Consider the following 27,722-nt stretch of genomic DNA (forward strand, 5'->3'; position numbering starts at 1 on the left):
GGGTCATGATCTCGTGGTTCGTGGGTTCAGGCCCCGCATCGGGCTCTGTGCTGACTGCCAGCTGAGAGCCTGGAGCCTGTTTCAGAGTCTGTCACTCCCTCTCTCTCTGACCCTCCCCTGCTCACGCTGTCTCTCTCTCTCTCTCTCCTAGAAATAAATAAAACATTAAAAAAAATTAAAAAAAAAAAAAGGCAAGTGGGGCCTATGTGCCTCCCAGGCTTGCTGTGTGGATCTTCAGTGACATTTGGTTTCATTTGGGGCAAGCTACCAACCGTGGGGAGCCCCACCTGCCTGTCTTCTAACCTCCGGGCTCCAGTGAAATTCTCCCAGGCTCGGCAGGCAGTTGTATCTCTCTGTAAACGGGGAGAATGACAGTCCTTTCTTGCTAGGGTTGGCATGAGGCCCACGTAGGCAGTATGTGTAGAATGGGAAGGCCCATGGAGGGACTGAAGGGAGATGGGCCATGGGGGCTGCAGGTGAAACACTGGCCACGTGTTGATCACCGGGGCAGCCCAACAGGTACGTCAGACCTCATTATAGTATCTTCCCTCCTTTGGGGGACATCTGAAACTGTCTATAATTAAAGGTTTAAAAGTGAATCCATGTATGACACTACGGTGGTAGACACACGTCATGACACATTTGAGAAACGCACAGACGGCTCAAAACCAAGAAGGAATCCTAATGTCGACTCTGGGGTTGGGGTGATGAGGTGTCAGTGTAGGTCGGGGACGTGCGAGCCCTCTGTACTTTCTGCTCAACTTTGCTGTGCACTTAAAACTGCTCTAAAAAAGCAAGTCTCCAAAGCACTTGGCTCGGGATCAGGCTGGCTGTTGGCTTCTATGGTCATCGTCTCCTGGGCAAGCACCTGGGCTCTTCTTGTGTCTCCACTTCTCTGATCTGTGAGGTCCTGGCATCATGGCGGCAGCCTCTCCTCGTCTTCTGCCTGCTCCCTAAATACTTTCCTTTCTTGACACTTTGTTCACACTCTGGTAGCACTGACCTGCTGGAAGGTGGAGACCCGGGAAGCCTGTCTCCAGAGCAGGACTCATTAAGTCCATTGCCACTGCCACGGCCCCCTCGAGGCTGCCTGGCTGGCTCCTGGATTCCCTGACCACTTCTTTGCCCACGGAGTTACCATTCCAGCAAAAGTCCGTGTTGGTTTTCACTTCACGAAGGGAAACAGAACTGTAATCCTCAAGAAACGCCAAATAGCTCACGACTTGGGCTTCGAAGCCTTGATCTCAAAGGCAGACACCCTAGCTCTTGAGGGAGTCTGAGGGGACCGGGAAGGCACCCGGGCTGGTTCTAATCCCCATCCCTGTTCCCCCAGGAGTCCTCTCTCCTGGGCAAGTTAGGGAGCTGCTCTGCTTTCCACCCGTGTCACATCTCAGCCACCGCGGAGCCCAACAGTGGCAGGAACGCTGGGGACAAAGGCTGCCTACGAAGGCTATGGGAGCAGGTTGGCTAAGCCCCAGGGACATGTCCCTCCCCACAAGGACACTACCCGACTCCCCACTCAATGCACTTCATTCCACTGGGGGCCACTAATTTATTGAGAGGTCATCTGGAGGGCGGGCCCCCGACAAAGCACGGGAGCTGCCCTCGGCCACGCCAGGGACGGTCATCAGGCTACTTCCGTGCCCCCGCGAGCCTGGCTCCCACAAGGTCCCTTCCCGCGGAGGGCGAGGCAGGAGGCAGCCAGGTGTGGCTCCTCTGAAGGAGTCACCCTGGAAACAGGATTGGCCCAAAGAGCAGCAAGCGGCTCTGGGACGCAGAGCTCCTGGAAGATGCCCCGGCCTGCTGCACAGCTGCCGAGCGCCCGGCGTCCTCGCGGCTGCGGGTGCCTGGGAATCTGGCGGGGCTGACCAGGGGAGGCAGCTTTACAAAGAGAAGGAGATGGGTGCCTGGCTTCCCCCGACAGGGGCGGCCGGCCCTGCCGCGGTCCCCGCCACGGGTCACAGCTGGTCCCCAATCTCCGCCCCGGAGCCCTGAAGTGTTGGGGCAAGAGAGCATTCCTGGCCGGACACAGGGTCAGGCCTCGGCCCTGCGCCGGCGCCGCCAGCACCTTGTCCTGGCCGGGCATGTGCAGCCCCCTCGGCCCGGGCCCTGCGCCCGGCCGGCTAGCTGGCCGTGGTCCTCCTGGGAATGCAGCCTTCCATCTCCAGCGCCGCGGGCCAGCCTTCGTACTTATTGGTGTGCTTGCTGTTCTTCACGTGCTGCGGGGTTGGGGGGCAGGGAGTCACGGCCTCAGGCCTCAAGCAGAAGGGGCACACAGGGCTTGCGGTCCCGTCGTGCTACCGTCAACTGACTGTGCACTCTTGGGGCTGTCGCCCCCCGCCTCCCGTCTGTCCCAGCACCTCACTTTTCTCATCTACTAAATGGGCGGAGCGGAAGGAGCCAGCTTTTCTGCACTATGTACGCAGCACACACACGGGGAAGGTGAGGAGGGGCTACTGGGAGCTTCAGGAAGAACAAGACCAGAGGGAGCATTTCTGCTCGGGGTAATGAGTTGTTCTTCTGAGGTACCCAGAACCTTCCAGAACAGCCTCTTTGCCTTGTCCTGCTATGGGGGGCAGGGCTGGGGGACACCAAGGCTTTCACCAGGCCAGGAGCCTGCCAGAGAGAGGGATGGTGCCTGGGGCCCTCCACATGGGGCTTGACACATGTGGCCGTGGAGGTGCCGTCAACTAGAAAGTGGCAGGGGCTGTGGTGTGAATCGGGGTCCGGGATTGTGGAAGCATGGGGCACGACTGAGCATCTTGAAGGGGTTTGGGAGAAAGGTCCCTTAGTTGGGAGTCTTGCCATTATGAAAGCTTTGCCATTTCAGGGCCCCAGAGGGTGAAGTCCATACGGGACAGGGAAGGTCAAAGCTGTGCCGCCCCGCCCTGTGCGGATGGGAAGGGGTCTGCGGCTGCCGGGGCTTGGGCTGCCGGGGCAGAATCCAGGGCGGGTACTCTGTGCTGAGGTGCCAGGCTTTCCACCCGTACCTGCTCAAAGGGGCTCTTGTTCTGCACGCCCTTGGCCCCCACAAACACCCAGCTGTCCCGGAAGGCTAGGTCCTTCACATTCTTGCTGCCCAGATCACTGAAAAGCTTCCTGGTCTCCTCGTTCATCCTGCCGCACAGAAGGAAGACACATGAGCGGCTGCTGTGGAAGGGCGAGGCTGAGGCCGGCCTCCGCAACCACTTACTTGGTGGCTGGGTCGTCGTATGATGCCACAAACACCAGGGTACCTTCGTGCAGAGGCCGAATAAACTTCAGCAGATCGTTGACATCTGGGGTGGCAGGGCGTGTGAAACACGGAGACTCAGGCCCCACGCAGGGCCTCTCCCCACCAACCCTGTTCTCCAAACGAGGAAACTAAAGCAGGGATCAGGCCAGGGGCTCACCCACCGAGGTCCCCGGGAAAAAGGGACAAACCGGTATAAGAAGCCAGGGCCATCCCCATGACCATGCACCTGCTCCTCTCCCTGCCTTTTCCAAACCCAAGGACATGCTCAAGAGGCCACGGTGAACGGACAGAGAATGGCATTTCGGGAAACACTCCGAGTGGCCAGTTTGTGCCGCCACTCACCTCCTGCCCACATGTCAAAGGCCCGGGCTTCGATGAGCTCACCGCTGACCCCTGGGTTGAGAGAGAGGGAAGGGGTCCTGCTGGGCGAGTCCCCGGGGCCACTCCACCCTACCATCCCGGCCGTCCTAGAGCAGGCTAGGGACATGGCAGTGGCCGCTGGGTGCAGCCCTTCGCAGCCCTTCTGGAAGCTGTTCAAGCATCCTGCACGTTCGTGCCCACCGTGGCCCTTGTTCAGAAAGCTGCGGCCCGTCTGAGGCGGCGCGGCTTCTGGCTGCCATTTGAGGCCCTCCGGGGGCTCCCTGTGAAGCACCCTCCAACTTCCCGGAAACTTCTGGTTCATTACTGCTTTTGTTTATTGGGTCACTTCTGCTGTGGGAAACTTCGGCCTGCACAGACCCTCTCCCGGGCCCCCCTGGGGATCCCCAGCAGTGGGGGCGGAGGGAGGAGAGGGCCACGGCGAACACCCAGACGCCCCCTCGTGGGGAAGGAGGGTGGCAGGCCACGGCACGGCTCTGCTCCTCTGGCCTGAACTCTGACCCCACACCGCAGGGACTCACCGTTCACCAGGGCGATGTTCAGTCCACGGCCCACATTGTCCTTGACGCTGCTCATGAGCCTAGCGGGAGGGAGCAGAGTCCTCAAACGTCCCTCACAGATCCAGCCGCCAGGCTCCCGCCCCCCCCACCCCCCACCCCAAGGAGCTCACATCTTATCTTCAAGGCAGATCTTTGGTCCGATGACATTGGCGGCCCCGCTGACCATGCGGAAGGCCAGGTGCTCCTCGGGACACGGCTGGGGCAGGCCGCATTTGTATTTCCTGGCTCGTGGCTCTGGGCAGGTACAGCAGGGGTGACCCACGGGCCTGGCCCTGGGGTCACCTGAGATCTGAGAGGGGGAGGTCAGGACCAGCCCACAGGTAGGAATGAGTGGCTACAGAGCAGGGGCCCAGTGGGGGGGGGGGTGGGCGGAGAGGACATGGCTCGGTGCAGGGTGACAGGGACACTTCCGCAGACACTCTGCCTCAGTGCAGGGTGACAGGGACCTCGGGGGAGCTTTTCTGCCACTGGTGGGAGAAGAGAAGACGTAGGAGGGCTGCCACGAAGAGAGCACGGGTGGGGAAGGAAGAGAGCACACGGACGCCCCGGCAGAGGTGGGAGGATGGGAGGAGGGCGGCCTCTGGGACCGATCCGACTGTGCCCCACAGACGTGTTCACGTCCTAACTCCCAGCGCCTTCGAATACAAGCCTATTTGAAAATAGGCTCATTGAAGATGTAATTTGTAAAAACGAGGTCATCCTGGAGTGGGGTGGCCCTAAATCCAATGACGTGTCCTTTTAAGAGACAGACAAGACACAGAGACAGGAGAGAAGGCCCTGTGAAGACGGAGGCAGAGCCGGGAGGGCTGTGCCCACAGCTCAAGGCACACCTGCGGCCGCACAAGCCGGAAGGGGCAGGAAGGAGTCAGAATTGTGGCCCCCCGACCCGCGGCGGGCGGGGAAGAAGCCATGTACCCGGTCCGAGCTACCAGGGGTCCATGCTACTTGGTTATGGCCGTGCCAGAAAATTCACATGGATTTTGATAGCAGGAGGTGGGCACTGCTCCAACAACCCCGCCAGAAGGTGGAAACAGCTTTGGACCTGGGCACTGAGGGGAGGCTGTAGAATTTTGGGGTGAAGCTAGAAAGGGTGTCCATCGCCTTATGGGGCTGTTGGTAGAAATGTGGATGGAAGAGGTCAGAGCTGGTTTGAGAGCTTGGGGACCACGTCTGTCACCATGACCACAACGTTGTTGGCAATGCGAATGTTGGAGGCGCTTCAGTCGGGCGCCCGGGGGGCTCAGTCAGTTCAGGATCCGAGTTCGGCTCAGGCCATGATCTCAGGATCGTGAGTGTGACCCCGCGTCGGGCTCTGTGCTGACAGCCCGGAGCCTGGAGCTGCTTCGGATTCTGTGTCTCCCTCCCTCTGCCCCTCCCCTGCTTGTGCTCTGTCTTTCAAAAATAAACATTAAAAAATTAAAAAGGTGCTTCTGGTGAGGTCTCAGGTGGAAACGGGGAACGTGTTATTGGACGCTGGTGGACAGGTGGTCCTTGTCATAAAGTGCCCAAGAACTTGTAACCGCTGAACTTGGATACTTAGTTGAGGTGATTTCCAAACACAGTTGGAAATGAGGGCCTGGCCTGGGTTCTCCTTGGTGCTCACAGCAACGTGTCAGTTTAGAAAGCTACACTGAAAACAACCGTGACCAAGCCGGCTCTGTGGTTGGATGAGCACTTACCACAGAGCCAGAGCATGTGACTTGGGGACCCACTCAGGCATGTCAGCAGAAGCCAGGAACAGAAATGGGATTATCCAGGACAGATCTGGGGGCCCTCTCGTCTCCTAGCTCAGAGCCTCATAAACTGCATAAGAGACTGACAACGTTTCTGAGAATTTTATACCAGCAGAAGGAGTGCTGTCCTGGGCTGAAAGGGACAGAAAAAGGACAGAAGGAAGGAAGGATGGCTGTGAGGGCAGAGCGGTGGCTACAGAGGCCAGAGATGGCCCAGGCACAGAGGGTAGGAGCACTGCCTCCGTTCCAGAGGGCGCCCCCCACTCCCCGATCACTTACGCCCAGAGCCCAGAGCATTGGGCCACAGAGGATTCTTCTCAGGCCTTGATTCCTAGTGGCATTTGCCCTGCTGGGTTCTGGACTGGCTGGGAGTGGGGACTGCTTTATTCCTTGCAGTTTCCCCCTTCTGCAGTGGGGACGTCTACCCTATGCTTGTCTCACCAGTGTACTCTGGAAACAGGTAACTGGATTTCTAGGTCCACAGCGTGCAAGCGGCCTCAGGGGGCTGTGATGACCCTTCTGGGGAGGGATGAATGGAGCAGGGACAGCCTGCAGGCCTTAAGGCAGGCGGTGGTGTCACAGAAGTAGTATGAGGGCTGGTAGTATGAGCAGAAGTAGTATGAGGGCTCCCCTGTACAGGAGGAACAGGGAGGTGACAGGAGCCTTACCCGCAGTCGCTGAGTTCTCTGGGCCTGTGGGTACAGAGAGTTGTTTGTGTCAGGGTGGCGGCCTCCAGCGGCCTGCGGCAGGGCCTCCTGGCCCGACACCGTGAAGTCAAGGTGGAGGGCTGATCAGGCTCAGGGGCCAGGGGCTAAGCCAGATGCAAGCCCCCTGCTCCAGGAAAAGAGCAAATTGCAATTGTAAAGGGTACTTTGGGCAAAAGGTCAGCACTAACAAGGTGTAGAGTGCCGTCTGCATCTCAGAGCCCAGTGGACAGCCTGCAGGAGTGGCCAGGGTGTCATCCCCAAGGCTCCTCGGAAGCCCCCCGCCCCTCCCACACCGCTGACTCCAACTGCGCACAGAACTGTAACTGCAGGGATTGGGGTTCCCAAATGACGCAACGGGTGGTACAGCGAAGATGGTGTTGGATGCAGGAGACAGAGTTAGGGTAGCTAGAGGCGGCTTACCAGGGAGAAAGAAAACCCAGGCCACACCCGTCTCACCCAGAGCCTCCTCCCACAGACCCGGGAGGCTGCCTTGGTGACTGCCACAGCAGAGCAAGGAAGGGTCCCACACTCACTAGTGAAGAGCTGCTGGATGCGAGGAAAGCCAGCGCCAGGCCGGCCCAGGAGAATGCTGACCACAATCCAGGTGAGGCCCACGGTGACAACCAGGGCCACGATGCGGAGGGGTCCTGGAGGCAGGACAGACACAGGAAGGCCACCTCAGTTGACAGTGAGCTCCCCAACGACCCTAGGGCTTCTCAGGAGCGGGTCCCCCCCGCACCCTTGGGAAGAACAGGAAGGTGAGGACCCATTGCCATCCACCAGGCCTGAGACAGGACTTGAGCTCCTGGCAGGTAGATGGAGGAAACTGAGTCTCGGACCATGAGCTTGGTTCTCTGTGGCAGGTGTGGAGGAGACTTTCAGCCCGTGCTGCTCAAGAGGCTCCAAGCCTCCCTTAGGAACTCACTAACTTTTGGCCCCTGAGGCGACCAATGTTTTTCTGTCCCTTCCATCCTCTCCCGTTTCTCCTGCTGTGATGGAGGCGTGGTCCTTACTCCCTCTGAAGACCCGTTCCTTCACCTGCCATGAGCCGGACCCTGAGCTCTCCTCCTTGTGCAGATTTCTGGTAATGTCACCATTTGTTGTCTTGCCCTTTCTCCTCTATCTTCGATATCTCCCATTGTAAGAGATCACCGAAGGGCATGCGCTCCTTCAGGATCACAGCCCCATCTGCCACTGACCTCTCTCTCCTTTCCGTTCATCTTCCCAGTGAGTATCTCCAAAGTCATCTGCACTGGCTCCTTCCCCAGTGTCACCTTCCACTCTGTCCCCACCTACTGCAATCTGGCCTTCTCTCTATCACCCCATCAAAGCAGCTTGTTGACAAGACCACCTCTGACTTTCCTGGTGTCAGTTCCCTAGGTCGACTCTGGGCCCTCCTGGTGGAAATACTTGTCCACAGGCTTCTCAGACATCACATTCTAACCCCTTCTGGACGCTCCTCATCCTCCTCGGTCAGATGGTTTTCACGTATTCTCTCCCCTGAAAAGCTTGATGTGCCCAGGTTTCTGTACGTACAGTCTACTGTCCTATCCATGCCCTCATCAAGTCCCGGTCCTGGACTAACCCGCAGAGCAGCGTGTACTTTCTTGCCGCAGCCCTGACTGATCTTGAGGCCGTAACTTCGCAGCCAGTCCCGCACTGGCCAGCTCTAACGGGGATACATTTATAACGTAGCAACCCTATGAGATCTGAAGTCCAACTCTTGAGTTCTGCTCTGACTGCCCACCCTCGTGTGTCCCTCCCGAAGCCAAGCCATATTCAGCTTAGCTGTCCAGGCGACAGCAGGTTTGGCACCGGGTTCAATGCAGCCCCACCGCCTGGGGGACCATTTCTCCTCCGAAGGCACGCCTCCGCGCTACCGCGCCCCGCCCCCTCCACCTAGCCGCCATGCTCCCCGAAGCCTCTCCCACAGCTCGTTTTTTTCAGGCAGCGGCCAGTTAGTTATCCGAGTTAGGACAAATCGAGTATCCTAATCCTCACTTCACAGTTTTTGAAGTTCTGGGAGGCGAAAGGATTTGCTCAAGGTCATAGAATGACTGTTGGTGCAGTGTTTTCCGTTTCCAAAACCACACTCAGTGGTCCACCAGAGTCCCTCCAGAGAGAGATCTCTTGGACACCTGGGCCTCCAGGGCGATCCCCTTTCCAATTCCTTCCCGATCACTGTGGACGCCACCCACCTGCCAACCTCATGTCCACCTCTCCCGCTGGGTTGAGGTCGCCGGCAGGTGCAGTGTTTGGATATCCTGCGCTCTGGGCGCAACAAAGCACAGGAGCGCGTTTGGGTAGGATTCAAGGATGAGCCTGTGCTTGGTCCCTGCTGCTGGGTGGACGCGATCAGTGCACCGGCCTGTTCGTCCAAGCACCTGGGCAGGCTCCTCGGGCACGCGCAGAAAGGCCTGCCAGGACAAGAAGGTCCTCAGGAACCTGTCGCCCGTGCCCACGGGAGCCCCTGGAGCCGGGAAGTAAAACTGGTTCTTCCGGACACAGGCCTCCTCCCATGGGAGGCCCAGTGTTCAGGTCACCATTCCCAGGCTGGGGACGGACGCCGCGGGCTAAGCTAGTGGAGACTTGCCTGGCCCGTGGGACGATGCAAGCGGGGTTGGAGGCAGCGTCGACAGGCCGGCAGCCCGGCTCCGCTCACGAGGGGAGACAAGTGCAGCTCTGCCCTTACAGCCCCGGCAATGGCGGCCCGGGGGCGGGGCCACAGCCCGCCAGCCCCGCCCCCGCCGCGGGTCTGTCAGAGGGAAGGAGGCGGCAAAATCCCCGCCCCCGGCTCAACGCTTCCCCGCCCACAGGCCCGCCTCCACCGCTCGCTCCGGCCGCCGGGTGGGAGGGGCCCGCAGCGGCCCCGCCTCGGACGCGGGCCGGCGGCGTCCCCAGGCCTCCGAATGGGAGGAATGGGAGGAGCCGTGTGGTCTTGCAGCCGATCCCACGCGTGCTTCGCCGCACAAGCCTCCCCCAGACTCCTCTAAGGCGGTACATGCCGGCCTTCCCAGGCTGGGGCCGCGGTCTGTCCTGCAGTCGGATTTCTGAAGCCTGGAAAGAAGCAGATGTATCTGGGGTCTTAATTACAAATTGTTTCGAAATTGATATGTGTCTCTTTTACAAAGCAGGAGGAAAAGAAGAGTCCACCGGGTAAAATACCAGAATGCGACGAGCCAGAGGCCACCAAGCTCGGCCTTCCGATGCCTTTCCTACATGGGAGCACGCTCACGTGGTTTCTGTCTGGCTCATACTGGAAAACTCCTGCCCATTCCCCTCACCCCCTTCAGGAAGGCGTCTATGCCACCGCCCAGTGCACCCCGATCACCTCCTGCTCTGGGAGAGCTAGACCTGCTGCCATTAGGGGGCATGAGAGCCAGGGAGCCACCCGTGTGTCCCACCCAATGACCCCACTATGAAACCTTCATAAAGAAAAAAATCCAAAATACAAAGAAAGCTGGTAGACCCAGGCAGTGACGGTCTGCGTACAATCCAGTACCATCTACACCGGCGTACACAACACACAAGATCAAGGTAATCAGTTTTGGGTCCCCGCTGCTGCAGGCGGGGGCATTTTTCTTTTTCATGGAATTTGGTATCAGACACCATGCTGACCAGCTGTCCAACTCCAGTGCCCTCCTCGGGGCTCTTTCCTGCCGTGCTTGGAGCTGAGGTGGCGGTCGGACAGAGCTCCTGGGTGCTCGGGCTCCTGGGCTGCCAGCCAGGCACGGGCCACGGGCCAGGCTGGGAGTTCAGAGAGGCCACTGTTTACATCTTGCACAGAGCAGGCCTTTTGGAAATCTTGGTTTAATGAGTCCCCTTGAGGGTCCTGAGGCACACCCCCCAGCCCCCTGGGCTCCGCCTAAGTCACGGGCCAGAAGCCTGGGATTCAGTTGCAGGTCTTCTGGGCCTTGTGGAGCAGCCTTGCACGAGTCCCTTATTTGCTCAGGGACTGTTTTTCAATCCGGACACAGAGAAGATTAGACCCTCATGTCACAGGGCCTCGTGTCACTGCCCCAGCACAGGCAGCCAGGGCGAGGCGGCAGAGACCAACTCCTGCGGGCCCGCTTACCTGTGCCCCAGCATAGTCCTCATAGCTGAGGGGCCAGCTGACTGCTTCCTTCGGTCCCCTTGTGTCTGCCTCCGTGTAGGCATCCGGAGCTGGCGTGGCTGCCGATAACCTCAACTCATCTCTCCTCTGCTTCTCTCGGCGTAGACACTGGCCACGGAGCAGTCGGTCCACGGTCAGCCTCTAGGCCTGTGGGCTTCTGCCCCACAGCAGGCCCCCCACCTGGGACTTGTCACCTCGACATTAGACAACCAGATCTCAGGTGACAGTGAAGGCCCTCGCCTCTGCCATAGTGGGGGACTGCAGAGCTGCAGGGACAACTGACTTCCCCCCACACAGTCCTTCAGACCTCCACCTGTGTTTCATAACCCACAGCTGAAGTGACCATCAACTGACCTCATTGGTCCCTCCTTCTCCTTTCCACGACAGGCACTGAGATCTAGGCTTTCACGGACTCCTCTTCCCCGGGGCTTCTGCCTTAGCATGGGGCGCCAGTGTTAAGTGAGAGCTGAACCCCTGGACGGGGCCCTCACGTCCCCACCTCGTAGCGCGTTCTCCTCTCCAGCACGTGGACAGACGGGTGGGCTTTCACTTGAATGGCGCCGTCACGCGGGCCCGCAGTGCTGAGGCAGCGCCGGGGCGCCTCCTGGCGGGGTTCACGTCTCTGCCCGTGCAGCTCTCATTGCTGACACGCTACTTGTGGATCGTGTCGGGTCCTCATGCTCTGCCTCAGCGCAGGGACCCAGGCCTGAGGTCACAGTTGAATGTCTGCACCCGACCCTCCTTCCTCCACCCGAAGGTAGGCACCAAGAGCCGAGGTGAAAGGGCGCCCGTCTACTCCCTGCCCTCAAGTAGGATCAACTTAAATGGTGGTTGAATGCTGCAACTTGGACCCAGGGCTTCTGCCCCAGTGCACGCACTCGAGCTCGGGGACCGTCGGCCATCCTCACACAGGCTCTCCCGTCCCGTCCCAGTGTACAGATTCAGTGCCAGCTGAAAGCCCTTCTACCTCAGCAGCAGTGCTGCTACCCAGAGTGGAGGGGACAGCTTAATGTCCATACCCGGAACCTCACACCGCTTCCCCACTGCAGGCTCCTGGAGCCGAGAGGACACTTGACCAGCCTCATCTGGACCCTCATTGCTTGGTTTCCCAGAGGCACCCAGACGTCAGGCGACAGTTGAGTGTTACCAGCAGGGCCGTTATGCGTGTGCCCCAGCATAGCACTTACATCTGAAGTGTCAGGTGCCTGCTGTCACCCAGGCCCATGTACCTGTCACAGTAGAGACACTCAGAGCACAAGGAGATCGGGACACCTCCACACTCCACACTCCTCCCTCCCTGCTCACACCTGGTCACCACGTGCTCCCGGGCCTGGAGCTGGGTCCCTCTTCTGCGTCGGCCTCGTGCTGCTGCCCGTGTAGACTCCCCCCACCCCGGGCGCTTCAGGAGCACCCTCCCAGGTCATGCCATGCCCGTATGGTCCTCAGGGGACTATCCACAGAACCCAGCTCTGGGGGTGGGGGGTCCTGTAGTCTATGAATGCCTGTGGGGCTCCGCAAAGGACTCTGAACTTAAAAGATCCCTGAGGGATCAGGAAGGACTCCTGCACCCTCACTTACTTGGCTCCTCCCCAACCTCATATCTATATTTTGAGAATTTGAGGTTCCAGGCGGGCCAGGGTGGCAGCGGACTTATATGGCTCTTCCCCTGGAGAAGGCAGAGCAGCGCCCCCTGGTGGGAAGCGGGGGGGAAGGCACAGCCACATCTTCAGGGACCCATTCTGCCCCATTTCTCGCCACCATCCCAGGGGACCATCCCTCATCCACCCATCACAGGCATGTGGCTGCACCGCAGTCAAGGGCAAAGACCCTGTGTAGCCAGGTGGGAGCCAAAGGGTTACGGGAGAGCCTGTGAGTTCCCAGGCTGGGCCCCACTGACTCCTGGGGAAGCCTTTGCCACTGCCCCCTACCCAGGAGGTCATAGACACTAGCAAGGAGGGTGAAGGTCGTCGGCCCCTGGCTGGACCCTGGCCTCCAATCCTGTGCACATGGAGTCTTTTTAGCTGCTCCGCACGGACCTGGGGCAGGACAGATCTTGATGTCTAGATCCCACTGACTCGGCACTCAAGGCTCTGTGATCTGTCTTTAACCTATCCCTCCAGTGACCTCCCACCTTCCTTAACCCGTAGGTGCCACTTTCCCCGGCATCGGGAGGGGGCTGGACGGTGGAGACAGCACCCAAGGGTGCAGCTCGTGTCCAGGGTTGACCTCCTACCCCAGCTTATGGGGCAGGAACACACCAGCCCACCACTGGAGTTTCTTCTTTATCTCTGTATTGCTGCCGCAGAGTCCTGGGTGGGAGCCTTGGTTTGTCCCCCACAGCCTGCAATCTGCCTACAGCACTGCACTCTGTTGGCCTCTCCGGACCCAGCTGCTACTGTGCCAGCCCTGGGTGAGGCGGCTGTAGGGAGCCAAGATGGAGACGGTTGGAGTGGAAAAAAGTTCTGGGCAATTCATTGCCTCCCAGGTGGGGGCACAGGTCAAGCTGGAGGGAGGGGCCAAGGCCAACAGCCTGAGGGTCTTCTCCCGCCAGTAACACTATGTTCACCTCCCAGGGAGGGGAACCTTTGTCCCCTGGTGATTTCCAGTGTCCCGTGTTCCCTCGCTAGAAGGTACCATCACCCGACCATGGTGTTTCATTTCTGGCTGGCTGCGTCTAGTGGAACCCAGGCCACGAGCACGGGGACTGCAGCGTGGCTTCCAGCCATGTCCCTGCAGCTCACCAAACGGCTGGGGGAGAGGGCAGGAAACCCTCCACGCTGCGGCCCTGGTTGGGAGGGTCGAGGAATGAACAGCCCCCCACCCTCCGCACCCCGGGCCTTGTTTGGAAACGTGAGTGTTTACAGAGATAATCAAGGGAAGTGCAGCTGACACCCTGAATGCATGCAATATGACCGGTGTCCCCAGGAGAGAAAACGGGACTGGATACACACACACACACACAGACCAGGCAGGATGTGGGAACGCAGACAGACGCCGGGGTGACGTGTGTATAAGCCAAGGAGGCCACAGACGTCGGCCACCACCTGCACGTGGAAGGGGCAGGGTCGTCCCCTAGAGTCTTTGGAGGGGGCACAGACTTCCAGCATCAGGACTGTGACAGGATCAAAGTCTGTCGTCTTCCGCTCCCCCCATCCCGCCGCGGGTGGGGCCTGGTTACAGGCCAGCACGCCCACTGCCTCTCGTGCCGAGACTCCCCCTGCTGCGTGGACCAGCAGTGTGTCCATGGCCCCCAGCCATTCCGCTAAGCGAGCAGCCGGGCAGGGATGTCGTCAGGGCAGCGAGTGCCATGGAAATGTTTGGCACGAGGCAGAGACCAATGTGACCTGATCTCGTACCCCTCCGTGGCCTCCTGATGGAATCCCGCAGAGCGGGCACAGTGAACAGCACGGATGGTGGGGGGGGGGCGCTCAGGATGCAGCCACAACTACACGTGGGGTCAGGGCAGAAGGCCTACATCCCGAGACCACAGCGGGGAGGGAAGTGGGTGCCGAGGACAGGCCAGCGCCAGGCGCACACACCCTCCTCCCCAGTTGCGAGTGGCAGGAAGGAAACAGCCAGGGAGCAGGCAGGTCTGTCTGCGGATTTAATGGCAGGGGCTGAGTCGGTGCATGCCCCTTGCTCTTCCAGCCCTTCCAGTGGCAAGGGGGCCCCCTGTGGGTGTGTGGCCCATGGAGTGCAGAGTTGTAGGGGCAGGGTGGGGTGGAGGGACATTCGGGGGGGGCCCACGACACAGGGGACCGCTGGGCGGCACGGAGGTCCCTTCCAGCGGGTGACCAGGAATGTCAAGTGGCACTGAGATGGGTGGGAAAGCGCTCGGCCCCTTCCCCCCAGCTGTGAGGAGCTCGCTCAGAGCTGGCGGAGTGTGGAGTGGCCGCCACCCCTCCTTGCCATCCCTTCCTCCTGTCCCGGCAGAAGCTGGCTCAGGAAGGGGTGGTGGCAGCCAGGGACGGTCATGGCGCAAGTCTCAAGTGCGTGGTGCTTGCGGAATGTCACTAGGCCCAGGGTGGCAGGCGGCACAGAGCGGGCAGGGTGGCCAGTGGCCAGGAATGTGAGGCTTATGGTCCGAAGCCCTCCCGACGTGGGCTCGGGCTGGCGGGCGAATGGGAGGCACAAGGACAGATGGGGCCACGGCGGGTGGGGCGGGGACCTGGGGGGCGGGGCTCAGAGCTTGTGGGGGTTCACCCACTTGTAGGTGCCCTCGTACTGGAAGCCCACTCTCTTCATCAGCTCGTCTGCCTCCGCGGGGCCTCGGCTGAGAGAGTGACAGGCAGAGGGGAGGTGTAAGGGAGCCCTTGGGTCTTTGACACTCCCCCCCCCGCCCCCCCCGGCCCAGAGCCTCACCTGCCGTAAACATAGGGGATGGGCTGGGGCTTCTCGCGCTCGATCTCGTGCAGCAGTGGTGTGAAGATCCGCCAGGCTTCCCGGAGCTCGTCACTGGTGGGGGGGGGTGGCAAGGCGTGGCTCTGGAGGGGCTTCCGGGGGCGGCAGGGGAACAGGCCGCCCTGCGACCCAGAGCCCGGCCCGGCCCGTGCACGGGACCGCCACTCACCTGCGCACGAAGTGCATCTGGTTCCCACAGAACACGTCCAGGATGAGGCGCTCGTAGGCATCCGGGAGCTTCACATTCTGCCAGGAGGGGTTGTACTGAAGCTGCCGGCCACATGCATCACCCCCCCCCCCGCCGGCCCCTTGCCCGCGTGCCCACCTTGTATCTGTTGCCGTAGGTCAGGTCCAGCTCGGACTCCTCAGGGTTGAAGAACATGCCGGGCTTCTTGGTCATCATCTTGGTATACACAGCCTCGTTGGGCTGCACGCGGATCACCAGCTCGTTGCGCTTGCACTGCTGCTGGAAGATGTCGCCTGCCACGTCGCGAAACTGCAGACGCACCTCGGCTTTGCGCTCGTTCAGGGCTTTGCCACAGCGCAGGATGAAAGGCACCCCTGGTTGGGACAGAGGCGGCTTCAGGGCCTGCTTCCTGCTGGCCTAGGCCGAGCATGTGTGTGCGGGGGTGAGGCGGTGGGGGGGGGGTGTCGGTCCCCTGTGAACCAGCCCGGTTGAGGGTGTGCCTGGGGATGAAGGCGAGCGCAGGGTGCGTGTGGCGAGGCGGCCTCTCCTGCCCAGTGCCCCTCGGGCCAAGCACCCCGCGTGTGCTGGCTGCTGCCCCCCAAGTGGGTCACAGCCCGGGAAGCAGGGCTCCACTGGGGAACGGCCCCCCCACCCCCCGCCAGGCCCAGAGGCACCACCTACCTTCCCACCTCTCGTTCTCCACGTAGAGGACAACGGCCGCAAAGGTGGCAGTGGTGGAGCCGCGAGGCACTGTGGGGTCGTCCAGGTACCCTCTGGCTGACTCCCCCTCGCCGCCGGGCTTGCCCACGTACTGGCCTAGGACCACGTTCTCGGACCGCACCTCAGAGATGCACTTTAACACCTTGACCTGGGAGACAGCCGGCGGAGAGGGGGCTCTTTGGGTACAGGGGACGAGTAGCCACACAGGCGGCGGAGGGCAGTGGCCTGAGGTGGCTGCGGGCTGCATGTGGCCCTCCCACAGGGCTGCCTGGTCTGCACTAGGGCGCTGGTGCCCCGCCAGCTGCGCTCACCCGGGGGGGGCGCGGGGCGGGGCTGTGGCCTCCCACCCAAGGGCTCTCGGGGCCACCTGGACCCGCCCTCCGGTGTTCTGAGGGCGAGGCCGAGCGCTGAAGAGCCCAGGGTCGGCCTTTGGTCCCACTGCAGTCCCTGTCAGTCCTGGGACTGACGTCTTGGCCTTCTCGCCCTGGGGGCTGGTGGCAGGGACCAGAAGGGTGCGCCTGCACCCACCTTCTCGTCGCGTACGTCGTCCGAGTCAGTGGAGGCGGGCTTCTCCATGGCCACCAGACACAGCATTTGCAGCAGGTGGTTCTGCATCACGTCCCTGCAGAGGGAGGAACGCACAGCCCAGGTCATGGGCTTCCGGGCCCACCCCAACCTGTCTCCTGAAGCCGCACCCGGGCGCTCGGCGCCTCCCACAAGGGCTTCCTAGCAGCAAGCTGACATCTGCTCCCCGAGCCCACAGCTACCCCTAGAGGCCCCTTCAAGTCAAGGAAAGACGCTGAGCCATCGCTTCACGGCCACCACTAACCACTCAGACAGCCACCCGCGAATGTGAACCTTGGGGTGGGAGGAGGGGCCCCCAGGACAGGGAGGGTGACAGGCTCTCACCGGATGATCCCAAATTCATCGAAGTAGCCCCCACGGCCCTCGGTGCCAAAGGGCTCCTTGAAAGTGAGGATGACACAGGCAATGTTGTCCCGGTTCCAGATGGGGCCAAAGATCCGGTTGGCAAACCTGCAGGAGGCACGGCGGGGGGGGGGGGGGGGTGGCACCGCATCGCCTGGGGCAATAGCAGGCCGGGCTGGCACCCCTGCCGCCACCCTGACCCCGCAGCTCCGGCCGCACCTCAGCACCATCAGGTTCTGCACCATCTCCTTGCCCAGGTAGTGGTCAATGCGGTAGATCTGGTCCTCACGGAACAGGGATGAGATGTGGTTGGACAGCCGGTCAGAGCTCTGCAGGTCCCTCCCGAAGGGCTTTTCCACAATGACACGGTTCCAGCCTCTGTGGGAACCCAGAGCTGCATCACCCCACACCCACCCTGGGGGAGTAGGGGCCAGAACCCTGTCACCCCTCGGGCTCCTTTCTGGAGGAGAGGCAGAGCCTTCCCTCCCCCTTTGCATTCTTAGGTGACCCGTGAAGCTTTGCCAGGCGAGCTTTCCTGGCCCACCCTGGCAGAGTCCCCAGACCCAAGGACGGCTTCCTCTGCAGCCCCCAATGCCACACTCAAAACTTCCTCAGGAGCCTTCTGGCCCGAACCGGTGCTGAGTACAATGAGTGCTCCGTCCAGCGGGTCCCGCTCCCCTCCGGCCCACAGTGGGTCTTCAGGAGTGGTCTGAGAGCCAGTGCGGGGACGGGGTACGGGGGGCGGCTATCAAGGGCACAGCTGTGTTCATGGATTTTAAAATGAAGAAAGGTCCCTTTCTTTGCTATTTCTCACAGACAGTTAACGTGGCATTTTGCATTCAAAACCAAGGCAAAGCGGCTTTGGGGAAACGGGCTGCCAGGGCTGGTGTTCAATAGGAAGCAAAACGCCTGCGGAGCAATGCTGCCACCTTGTGGTCACGAAGGTGACCTCGGGAAACATTGAAAAACCAGAAAACAAGGACCCAGCTGCAGGAGTTGCGTGGAGCAACACTGCCACCTTGTGGTCCTGGCAGGGATAGCTGCCAGGGAAAGTTGCATTTCTAGCAGATGGACAGGGAGGCTCTCCAGGGTAAGTAAGTGTGGTGGCAATTTCAGTAAACGCTATTAGAAAGCACCTGTATTTATACCCTTTCATTTTCTGGGGAGAGCTAATTCACGTGCAGGACAAAGGTCAGCCTCTTTTTCCGATTCCGGAGACTAGTTTGCCCCGGGGCTGCGGACACTGCCAGCGCAGACCAGACCAGGCCAGGGCACACCTGGGAGGCAGGGAGGGCGAAGGACAAGCCTTACGTCTGGCTCATGCAGGTCTCGTGGATGTTCTTGGTGACCGCCTCATAGACTGTGGGCGGCAAAGCCAAGTAAAAGAGGCGGTTGGTCTGTGGCCCCTGGTGAAGGCCATTCATGTGGCTGTTGAGGCGCTGGTAGGAGGCCGCGTCGTCATACTGGCCAGCCACATACGAGTTGCGGGCAAAGAACTCCTCCAGCTTGGCCTTCTCCTCCGGTGTGGTCTGAGAAAGACGGAGACAGGGACGCTGGCCCCTCGCCGGCCCCCCCTCGGTCCTCCCACAGCCAGGGGCCTGCCAGCGTCGCGTGCCCACGGCGGGGGGGCGGGGGGAGGCTGAGGCGGCAAGAGCACCGCAGGAGACGGGGCCCAGTGGTCACCCCTGGGGGCCTTGTGCCCGAAGCCAGGAGTTAGAGTCCAGGAAACTGCGACCTGGGAGAAACGCACTGGAGGAGAGATCGCTCTCTAAAGCCATTACACCAAACCGCGGGGTGCTGAGAAAAGACAGGTCTGTAAGATCTTTGTGGTGAAGGGACTTTCTCAGCTCCTGGCCCCGGGGCGGCTGGGGGGCACAGCAGGAGCGACCCAGGGTGTCCAGGTCGGAGGGGAACGCGGGCTGGCAGGGTTTTGTGCCCCGGTGTGCCAAGGCGGTGCGGGTGGCTGCGGGGAGGGGAGGATGACAACTGCGAGGGCATCAGCGCCTCCAAGCCATCTCCCTACCCAGGCCCCGCCCCTCGGCCGCGGCAGGGGACAAGGGGGCGTGTCCCAGAGAGTGGGGGGACGGGATGGAAGGGGGCATGTCCCTCACAGAGACCCCAGACGCCACTCACTTTGAAGAAGGGCTCGCTCTGCTTGCGGATGTCGGCCACCCTGAGCTGGGAGCGGGCGTAGCCCACGATGAAGGTGTCTTCGGGCAGAAGGCCATCCCGGAACAGCCACCTGCAGGCACAGCGCAGCTGTGGCCGGGGCGGGGACGGCGGGGAGAGCTGGGGGCCGTGGGAAGCAGGGGGACATACTTACCAGATGGTGGGGTAGATCTTCTTCTTGGCCAGGTCGCCCTGTGGCAGGGAACAGGCACGGTTAGGAGAAGCTGCGGCTAGTGCCTACATGGTCTCCCGCGTCGCAGACCGGGGCACTCACCCAGGGTCAGCGCTTGGCTACGAGCAGACCTGTCTCGCCCCTGTACTTAGCGAGAGGAGCCTGAACTAGAGCCTGCGAGAGCCCTTGACCCTGCCCCTGGGCGACGGCGCCGCACATGCGGTAGCCACCCTGCCCTGGGGTGAATGGACCTCATGCCAGGAGGTGCCTTGACCAACCTGCCTGCCCTGTGAAGGCACAGACCACAGTCTCAGTCCCAGGTGCAAGTACAATGAAACCCAGGCCAAGGAGCACACTCCCAGGGGTGCCTGGGGGGCTCGGCCGGTTGACTGTCGAACTCTTGATTTTGGCTCGGGTCATGATCTCGTGGTCCTGAGATCGAGCCTCGTGTCGGGCTGCGTGCTGGGCGTGCTGCCTGCTTAAGATTCTCTTTCTCTCCCTCTGCGCCTCCCCTGCTCACTCACCTGAGCGAGCATACACTCTCTCTCTAAAATAAAAATAAAAAAGTTTCAAAAACTCTACTTTTTTTAAAAGTTCATTTATTTTGAGAGAGAGAGAAAGCGCGAGTCAAGGAGGGGCAGAGAGAGGAAGAGAATCCCAAGCAGGCTCTGAGCTGTTAGCACAGAGCCCGACACAGGGCTCGATCCTACCAACCGTGAGATCATGACCTGAGTTGAAGTTGGACACTTAACTGACTGAGCCACCCAGGCGCCCCACCAAATAGGCCACTTCTAAACAGCCCATAGGCTACATAAAAAAACCTGAAAACTCTAGAACCCAATGGCAACAGAAATAGCATATGTGAAAACCTAGGAGGTATGGCCTGCCGACATTAGCTCGGGACTAAAGAGTTAAGTGCCATACTTAAGAAGTCAGACAAAAGACAGCGGAATTAAACATTAGTTTATTTTTGAGATAGAGAAGGTGTCAGTAGGGTACAGAGAGATGTGAGCAGAGGATCCAAAGTGGGCTCTGAATCGACAGCAGTAAACCCAACGTGGGGCTCGAATTTGCAAACCATGAGATCATAATCTAAGCCGAAAGTCATATGCTCCACCAACTGAGCCACCGAGGCGCTGCGACAGAATTTTAAAGCCAAACAAATTACAAGGCAGGAAATAATAAAAACTAAAAATTATTAAAATGGAAAACAAACCAAAAGAAAATATCAACAAAGCCAAAAGTCGGCTTTTAAAAAGACTAACAAACACAGACGACCCTCTGGCAAGACTGTTTCCCTAAGAGGCGCCAAGAATTAGGACAAAAGCACAGTGAGGAAAACACAGAAGGGCATTTTATGAACAACCTTATGCCGTGTCTGATAACTTCGGTGAAATAGACAAATTTCTAGAAAGATCCAACCTATCAAAACGGAGACAAGGCCCTGAGCGGGCGATGGTCCATCAGGAAATCGGATGGCAGCCACAAACCTGCCCCCACAGCGGCAAAGCCCGACCTGCGCAGAGGGGGCTGGACCAGGGGGCTCTGCCGCGACGGCGCCTGGAGGGAGCTCCGTGCCCGATGCGCTCGGCCTGCGGGTCCAGAGTACAAGGCTCCTCCTCCAGCTAGATAAGCAGCCAACACACTTAAAAATCAACCAGACGCTTCGCAGGGGAGATGAATGGCCTACACACACGCAAGTGCGCAAGGCCATCAGTTGTCAGAAAAATGCGCGTTAAAGCATCAGATGCTGGGGGCGCCTGGGTGGCTCAGTTGGTTAAGCGTCCGACTTTGGCTCAGGTCATGATCTCGTGATCCATGAGTTCGAGCCCCGCATCAGGCTCGGAACCTGCTTCGGATTCTGTGTCTCCCTCTCTCTCTGCCCCTCTCCTGCTCACACCCTGTCTCTCTCCCTCCCTCTCAAAAATAAACATAAAAAAAAGCACCAGATGCTGCCTTACGTCGATCGCACCGCTGCGATGCCAGAGACTGACAGCGCCGAGGGCTGCAGAGGACGCAGTGCAAATGGTAGCGGGTGTCCGCGGCAGCGCCGCGCCGGAGATGACCCAAATGCTCAATCAGCATTTAAATTGTGTCTAAAAAATAAATCCAAAAAGCAAAACAAAACAAAACCCAATCTAAGAGTCGAGCGTGGGGTCAGGAGGGGTGACACAGGGGCAGGAAGTCACGGGAGCCGGCCAACAGCCAGTGGCCATGCACTGCACCATTCTGCCGGCTTTGTGGATGTGTGAGATTTTCCAAAACGTAAGGGTGTTGAACACAACACAACCTCGAGCCACGACATGGTCAATCCCACAAATTCAATAGAGGACTCCCCAGAGAGAGTCGTGGAGTTCCCGGGCCTTGTCCCCAGGCTCCGGTTCTGTCGCTGTAGCCACCCCAGCAGGACTGGATTTTGTAAGCTGACAAAGGAATTCTCTAGTCCAGGTGGAAGAGGAAGGAGCAAGAACGGTCACGGGCTCTGGAAAAACAGGAGCAGAGGACCCTTTCATCTGTGCGACCTACATTAGAGTGTGGACAGGCCCAGGCGGGAGCCCACGCCCCACCAACTGGCGCCAGTCACCAGGACACAGGAGGCCGGGCTGGGGTGTACTGGACTCGCCGCGGGCAGAGAAGCGAACTCTAGGGACAAGGACCTGTGTGTTCCATGCGAAATTACCTTTTAGAGCAACATAACTACTGGGTAAATTCATTTCCACGAACAGCTGCAAACCGGAAGCCATGTGAGCAGAACCAAAGCAGTTCTGGCCTAGTCTATCCCCCCCTGGGACAAGCAGTTAGGAAGGTGCCTGGGCTTGTTCCTGCCCAGACTTTAGTGAGCACCGAACCCGCACAAGCAAGTATCTGTCATCTGCCTGGGTCATTTCCAGGCTCCACTGGGGCCCCAAACTCCCAAAGTTGGTGATTCCCAAACCAGGGTTCCCTGTGGTGGTGCCCCTGCCCACGTCTGCTAACTGGTCACAACTGATCTCCCGAGGAGTCTGGTGCGGGTCCCTGTTGTAACTGCCACCTTCAGACGGCTTCTGTCGCCGGTCCTTCAAGGTCCCACTTGGACCCCCGGCTGGGAAGTGAGCCCAGCAACCCCCACCATGGCACTCCTCACGGTGACCCATCGGTGCAGCTGGGGGGAGACTGCTCAGGTCACTTCAGCCCTGCGTGCTCCAGAGAGGGCCGGCTTGCTGGGGACCGGCCCTCAGGAGAAACAATCAGAACCACGGCCCACAAACACCTCACGACCTTCCCTGTGCCAGGTAATGTTTGCTTACGATCAAATTCCAGTAGGCTGACAGGAATCGGGATAGGCTGTGGGCAATGGATCGGTGGCAGGGGACTAGTGTCCTGTCTGCTGAGTCACGGTGCACAACACCCTAAGCTGTTTGCTCCCTTTGGGATTAACACGCCACGGAGCCTGCTTGCCTTGTTCAGCTCAGTCCCTGTGACCAGAGGCCCGCCGGACGCCACGCCATCCACGGGAGAGGTGAGGTGGGACACGGGACACAGTCCCGGCGGCTGCTGCTCCTCACGGGGAGAGGAGGTGGCCGGCCCTCCCCACTGGCCTAGAGCAGACTCCTTTGCAAGAAGGAACGTAGGAAGACATCTACCAAATTGAAGCGCGCCACGAAGGGGGAGGGGGATCACAGGGGCCTCTGGGTGAAATCCGGTTGGAAGCCTCTCGTCTTTCCCAACCCCCTCATTTTGCCTGAGGATCACAGTGGGGAAAGAGCTGCCCCGGGACCTGTGGTGACTCAAAAGAGAAGTGGGCCCTCGTTAAGATCTCCAGCTACCGACATCTGTCCCCGCTGGAGCAAAGGGATTTAGGCCACCACCTGCGCAGCCCTGCCTAGGCTTGACCTCAGCTTCCAGCGTTATAAACCCGAACTGCTGCTGACATCTCTGCGTGAGGATTTTATGGGGGAGGGTAGAGCACAGAGCTTCACAGGCTGGCTACCAGCCGGAGGCCCGGCAGGGGTGGGCCACCCAGGTCCCCCGAGGGTCACCTGGGTCAAGGATCTGCCTGGCCTCCTGGGGCGGAGGCTGGGCCCTGGCTGGGGCCCAGCTGGCTCCTGACGGCCGGGGAGAACCTGGGGGCTGCCGAGGTAGGCTCAGCCACAAAACCAACAAAAGGGCCTCCCTCCTACACCCTGGGACTCATGAATCATTGGGCCTTTGGGGAAGTGCCAAGGTCATCATGACACAGCAAGAATCTTATCCACCCAAGGGGGAAAGTCAGCCCAGAGATGTCCCTAAAACAGGGGCTAGGACCTCGGGATCATCCCTTGCATAGCCCCAAATCAGCATGAGGCTCGGACACCCATCAAGTCCATGGCCCTTGCGGTCCAGGTGGGGAGACTGAGGTCCAGAGAGGCTAGGGACTCCCCAAGAACCCTGCAGCAAGCCAATTCTGCCCAGGCACACCCCCTGGCCTGTTCTTTCTCCCGCCCCTCCTTTCCTTTCTCCATCCTCTGTGGGGGAGTCCGCTGGCCTGTCCTTGGTCCTATCAGCTGGGGGAGGATGTGACCTGCCAGGCCCAAAGTCCCCCTCCAACACTGGTCTGTAAAGACAAACTTGTATCTTTCATTCCAGAGGGTTACGGTAAGTACCTCTACTCCTTTCCCGGCTGGGCCTGGGCGTAGGAGTCTTGAGCAGGGGGTTGAGGGGCCATACTGGAGGGAGGGAGGGAGCACGTGCACGCAAGAGCGAGCGAGGGCGAGCAGGAGCGAGCAGCTCAAAGCTGCTCAAAGCCTATCGGGTAACTCTGTGAGCCAACATCAGGATGGAGGAGGGGTGGGTAAGCAGGTGAGGAAGGAGGGAGGGACAGAGGCTGGCCCTGTGGGCCCGGCCTGCCCTGGGGCATCTGCTGGCCGCCAGGGCCTCTGCACCTGCTCCTCTCTTTGTACAGAATGGCCCCTGACCATGTGGCTCCACAAACCTCACTCTGAAGGCCCTCCCCATGGGACCTGTGTGCTGGAGGTGGGGGGGGGGGGCGCGCAAGGCGTGGTTTCTGTTTTCTGTCACATGCGCCGCTATGAGCTCTTATTCGGCCACTAACTCCCCTTGGGCCCCTTCATCCCAGCCCCCAGGCCACACGAAGAAGGCAGGGCCGTGCTCATGCCCGTGCGGGGAGGGCGCTTGATTATGAGGTGACGGACGAACGAGCAGGTGCTGGCACTGAGCGCCTCTGGTGCCGCTCGGCCTCTTTCTCCCAAGGAGAAAGGCATCGGGTGTGGGAGATGTTCTAGGTGCTGCCCGGGCACAGGAGGCCCCTCCCCACCGCCCCAGTCCCCTCGAGCAGGAGGGCGGGCCGAACAACTCAGGACAAGGGGCAGCATCTCCCCCCGCCCTGCTGTAGTAGCACTTCCCATTTTCACTCTGGAAGCCCCTGGATGTGGCTCTCAGAGCAGAGGAGAGCAAAGGGGAACCCTCCCAATTGCAAAAAAAAGTTGCCCAACCCCAAGCTGGCCACAGGCGGAGGTAGTGGAGACTCAGGGAATTGGCTCAGCTCCAGGTTCCTTGGCGTCTGTTTCAAAAGCCTTCGTTTGCTATGTGGAAACACCGAGGTTCAGGGAGGAGGACCCTTGCCGGTCACACGGCAAGCTTGGGTGCCCTCAATAAAGCACCTAAATGGGGAGAGCCTGGAGTCACAAGCCATTGATTGCAGCGTGGGGTCCGCTGGCAAAGCTTCCTGTGACAGGCTGGTGTGCGGACAGGAGCAGGAAGAGGAAGGATCCTGAGCAGCTTTCTGCTCCAACCTGTTTCTTGAAAGAAGAGCCTGATGGTCAGAGTCCTGGGTGTGAAGGTCTGTAGCCGATACAGGTACGGCTCCCTGAAGGACAACGTGCTAGGGCCAGGGTAGAGGCCAAGGCTGCTCCCTGCCACCCCACGTCCCTGGGTCCCCCTACTCCTGGGGTTATGGAGTCAAAGGACAGGGCTCGAGGTGGCCTGCTGTCCCCCACCTCTGGCGGAGCCCTCCCCCTCCCCCGCAGCACTGTGTCCTGTCCTCCCTTCCTGAGTTCTGATCAGAATCATAAAAGCTGGCAAGGAGAGGCTCTGCATATGATACATGAACAAAGAACCAAGTTCTTCCAGAGCTAAGGGGACCTTGACATGGAAGGACAGAGAGACAACGTGTACCCTGTCAAAGTCAGCTACTTTGTTAGAATTTCTGCTTGAGATTGTACAATCAGTTACTGGCACAGCCATGGTTAGCAGGTGTTGGGTCTGGCCCAGGAGGAAAGCGAAGAGAGATTGAATTTACTTGGAGATGAGACCCCGGCAGCTCACCTTGCCACCTGGCAGATCTGGTTTCCACATGGCGCCTGGTGGGGTGCTTTAGTCTGGGGGGGGCCGTCACGGCTCCACTAGGCACCCCACCCCGCCCCCTCCATCATGTCCAGTTCACGTGCTATACCTCTGCCTTTGACCTTTCGGACCAAAATGGCAGTTCCACAGGTGATATGATGGCCTGGGGGCGGATGGGTCACAGCTCCTCAGCAGGCCTTGGAAGGAAGCCCAAGTGTCCCCCCCCTCCCCCCAGGACACTTGTAGAGGGAGACAAGATGGAACTCGGGCCTCAGATCCTGCCTTTGGAACTAACTGTGTGACATTTGTCAAGTCCCAAAGAGGTGGGAAAAACATCCAAAATGAAAAGCCTCCCCTGTCTGCAGCTCAGTTTTCCCTGTGAAGAAGTCCTACCAGTCTTTAAGGTCCTCTGGCTCCAGGACACGGGTCTATAGTCAATGGCTGCGCACGGATTTCAGAACCGCCTGGCAGTGGGTGTATACCTAGTGGCACTGGGGTGACAGTGGCACCCAGGCAGGAGCAAGAGGGTGGGCCCAAGGGAGCGGAGCCCCTGGGGCCCCACGACAATGAGTTGGGAAAGCCCAAGCACCCAGCAGGAAGGGACCTGAGGCAATGTCACACTCTGAGCCTGTTTAAGATGCGGGGCCCGCGGGGCGACTCACCGATGCACCCATGATGATGAAGATATGTGTATCGGATCGATGGAAAGCGTTGCCCTGGTACAGCTCTTCCCGCAGGATGCCGCACACCTGGGTCCGGCTCAGGGCCACCTGCTCTGCCATGATGCTCTCTGATTAAAGAAAGGCTCTTTGAGAAGGCCCAAGAACAGAAGAGATTTGAGAAGTGGGCCCCCTTCTGGAGGGGTCCTTTGGGAGCTCACCCAGCGACGCCTGATTATTGAAACCACTCAAGTGAATGGCCGGGGAACAGGATGGCTGGGGCGTTAGAAACTGCAGGTTCTGGGCTCCCACCGCACTATCCAGGCAACTTTTTTTCACGACCTACTTTACAAAATCACTCAAGCACCGGTGGGTTCCAGCAAGAGCCTCGATGCTGCGGGACTACGTAAAACCGCTGGAGCGCTGCATAACCTGCCTAGAACCAATTCACCCCGGACTCCAGCGGAAACTCCACAAGGAGCGGGAGCGTGTTAGACCACGCAGACGACAGAGTGTGGCTCCAGCGCTCCTCCTGCCGAGCTGGGAGACGCCGGCAAGTCGCCGCCCATCTCGGGGTCTCTATCTCCTCAGGAGTTCCACGGAGGGATGCAGGAAACTTTGGGACCAGTTAAACCCTCTCGATTCGGCCCCGCTCCCAAGCATGGCAAATCAAAGGGCCTCGCGGCACAGCACGCTCCTCCGCTGGCGCGGCGCCTGGCCACTACGGTACCTGCGTCTCGCCGCCGTCGAACGCCGTGCTCCGAGCCCCCGAGTCCCAGGCCGTTTCCGGGGGCTGTGCCCCGCCGGCTCATTTAACCAGCGGGGGCGGGCGCCTAATCTGAGCTGACCGGCCTCAGGCGACGCGCGTGGGCGGGGCCTCAGAGGGCCCCTCCCTCCATGGGCGGGGCGGAACACGGGCGCCGGGAGGTGCGTGCGCATCCCACGCTTGGGGGGGGGGGGGGGGCCCGCCCCCNGGGGGGGGGGGGGGGAGCCCGCCCCCGCCTCGCTAAGCTCCCGCCCTTCGCCTGCCCCGCCCCTTGGGCACCTGCGCGGGCCGCCCGGCCGTGTGGCGCCTTCTGTCCCTGCCGCCGCTGCGCCGCGTCCTCGTTGCCTCGCGGGTCCGCGTGCGGCTCTGCGCCGTCCGCCCGCGTACCCATCGTTGGTTCGGCTGAGTCCTACAGTCCAGCTTTTTCGCCCGTCCCGGGCGGCCCAGCACCCTCGCGGAGGGGCCCACTTCCGCCGGCAGTGTGGCCACACCTCCTTGACCCTGTTCCAGGGCGGGACCTTCTGCAGCCAGTAGGCCCCCTATAAGCTCCTCCCCCGGCGGGGGCGGGACGGCCCAGCGCCCGGAGGCTGGAGGCCACCGTCCGAGAGACGAGGGCGAGAGTGGGTCGCGATGCCCCGAAAAGTACCACGTGCTGCATATCATTGGGAGGGTC

At 60.3% G+C, this 27,722-nt stretch overlaps 2 protein-coding genes across 3 annotated transcripts; both read right to left on the reverse strand.

Annotated features, from left to right (window-relative positions):
* Nucleotides 1-1,532: 1,532 nt before the first annotated feature.
* On the reverse strand, nucleotides 1,533-9,029 carry FAM3A (FAM3 metabolism regulating signaling molecule A). The gene is made up of 9 exons (XM_039224801.1): nucleotides 8,812-9,029; nucleotides 7,147-7,260; nucleotides 6,575-6,598; nucleotides 4,284-4,407; nucleotides 4,135-4,193; nucleotides 3,578-3,628; nucleotides 3,194-3,278; nucleotides 2,991-3,117; nucleotides 1,533-2,219 (listed from the first exon to the last, which is right to left on the reverse strand). Exons 1-9 carry the CDS (start codon nucleotides 8,822-8,824, stop codon nucleotides 2,124-2,126), a joined length of 693 nt encoding a protein of 230 aa, XP_039080732.1. The 5' UTR covers nucleotides 8,825-9,029; the 3' UTR covers nucleotides 1,533-2,123.
* A 5,288-nt stretch (nucleotides 9,030-14,317) lies between these two features.
* Nucleotides 14,318-27,434, reverse strand: G6PD (glucose-6-phosphate dehydrogenase). 2 transcript variants are annotated; one of them, XM_039224796.1, is made up of 13 exons: nucleotides 27,329-27,434; nucleotides 26,287-26,414; nucleotides 19,286-19,323; nucleotides 19,096-19,204; nucleotides 18,274-18,491; nucleotides 17,182-17,340; nucleotides 16,945-17,070; nucleotides 16,564-16,657; nucleotides 15,997-16,183; nucleotides 15,454-15,689; nucleotides 15,298-15,374; nucleotides 15,090-15,182; nucleotides 14,318-15,000 (listed from the first exon to the last, which is right to left on the reverse strand). In XM_039224796.1, the coding sequence occupies exons 2-13, from the start codon at nucleotides 26,404-26,406 to the stop codon at nucleotides 14,910-14,912; spliced, it is 1,548 nt and encodes a 515-aa protein (XP_039080727.1). In that variant the 5' UTR covers nucleotides 26,407-26,414; nucleotides 27,329-27,434; the 3' UTR covers nucleotides 14,318-14,909. The 2 variants fall into 2 exon arrangements, with proteins under 2 accessions (XP_039080727.1, XP_039080728.1); XM_039224797.1 differs by lacking the exon at nucleotides 27,329-27,434 and adding an exon at nucleotides 27,014-27,122 and having other exon boundaries at nucleotides 14,910-15,000.
* Nucleotides 27,435-27,722: the final 288 nt, after the last annotated feature.

Source organism: Hyaena hyaena, unplaced genomic scaffold (genome assembly GCF_003009895.1).
Source record: "Hyaena hyaena isolate Hyena2069 unplaced genomic scaffold, ASM300989v1 scaffold_1776, whole genome shotgun sequence".
Taxonomy (NCBI): Eukaryota; Metazoa; Chordata; class Mammalia; order Carnivora; family Hyaenidae; genus Hyaena; species Hyaena hyaena.

Excerpts from the sequence above, each read along its gene's own strand:
- FAM3A (XM_039224801.1), bottom strand. Across the intron at positions 4,194-4,283 it reads ATCTGCCTTGAAGATAAGAT|GCTCATGAGCAGCGTCAAGG; the intron begins GTGAGCTCCTTG and ends CCCTCCCGCTAG. Across the intron at positions 3,118-3,193 it reads TACGACGACCCAGCCACCAA|GATGAACGAGGAGACCAGGA; the intron begins GTAAGTGGTTGC and ends TCTGTGCGGCAG.
- G6PD (XM_039224797.1), bottom strand. The coding sequence starts at position 27,095 with ATGAGCCGGCGGGGCACAGCCCCCGGAAACGGCCTGGGACTCGGGGGC. Across the intron at positions 18,492-19,095 it reads AGAGCGAGCCCTTCTTCAAA|ACCACACCGGAGGAGAAGGC; the intron begins GTGAGTGGCGTC and ends CGTCTTTCTCAG. Across the intron at positions 17,071-17,181 it reads CAGAACCTGATGGTGCTGAG|GTTTGCCAACCGGATCTTTG; the intron begins GTGCGGCCGGAG and ends TGCCTCCTGCAG.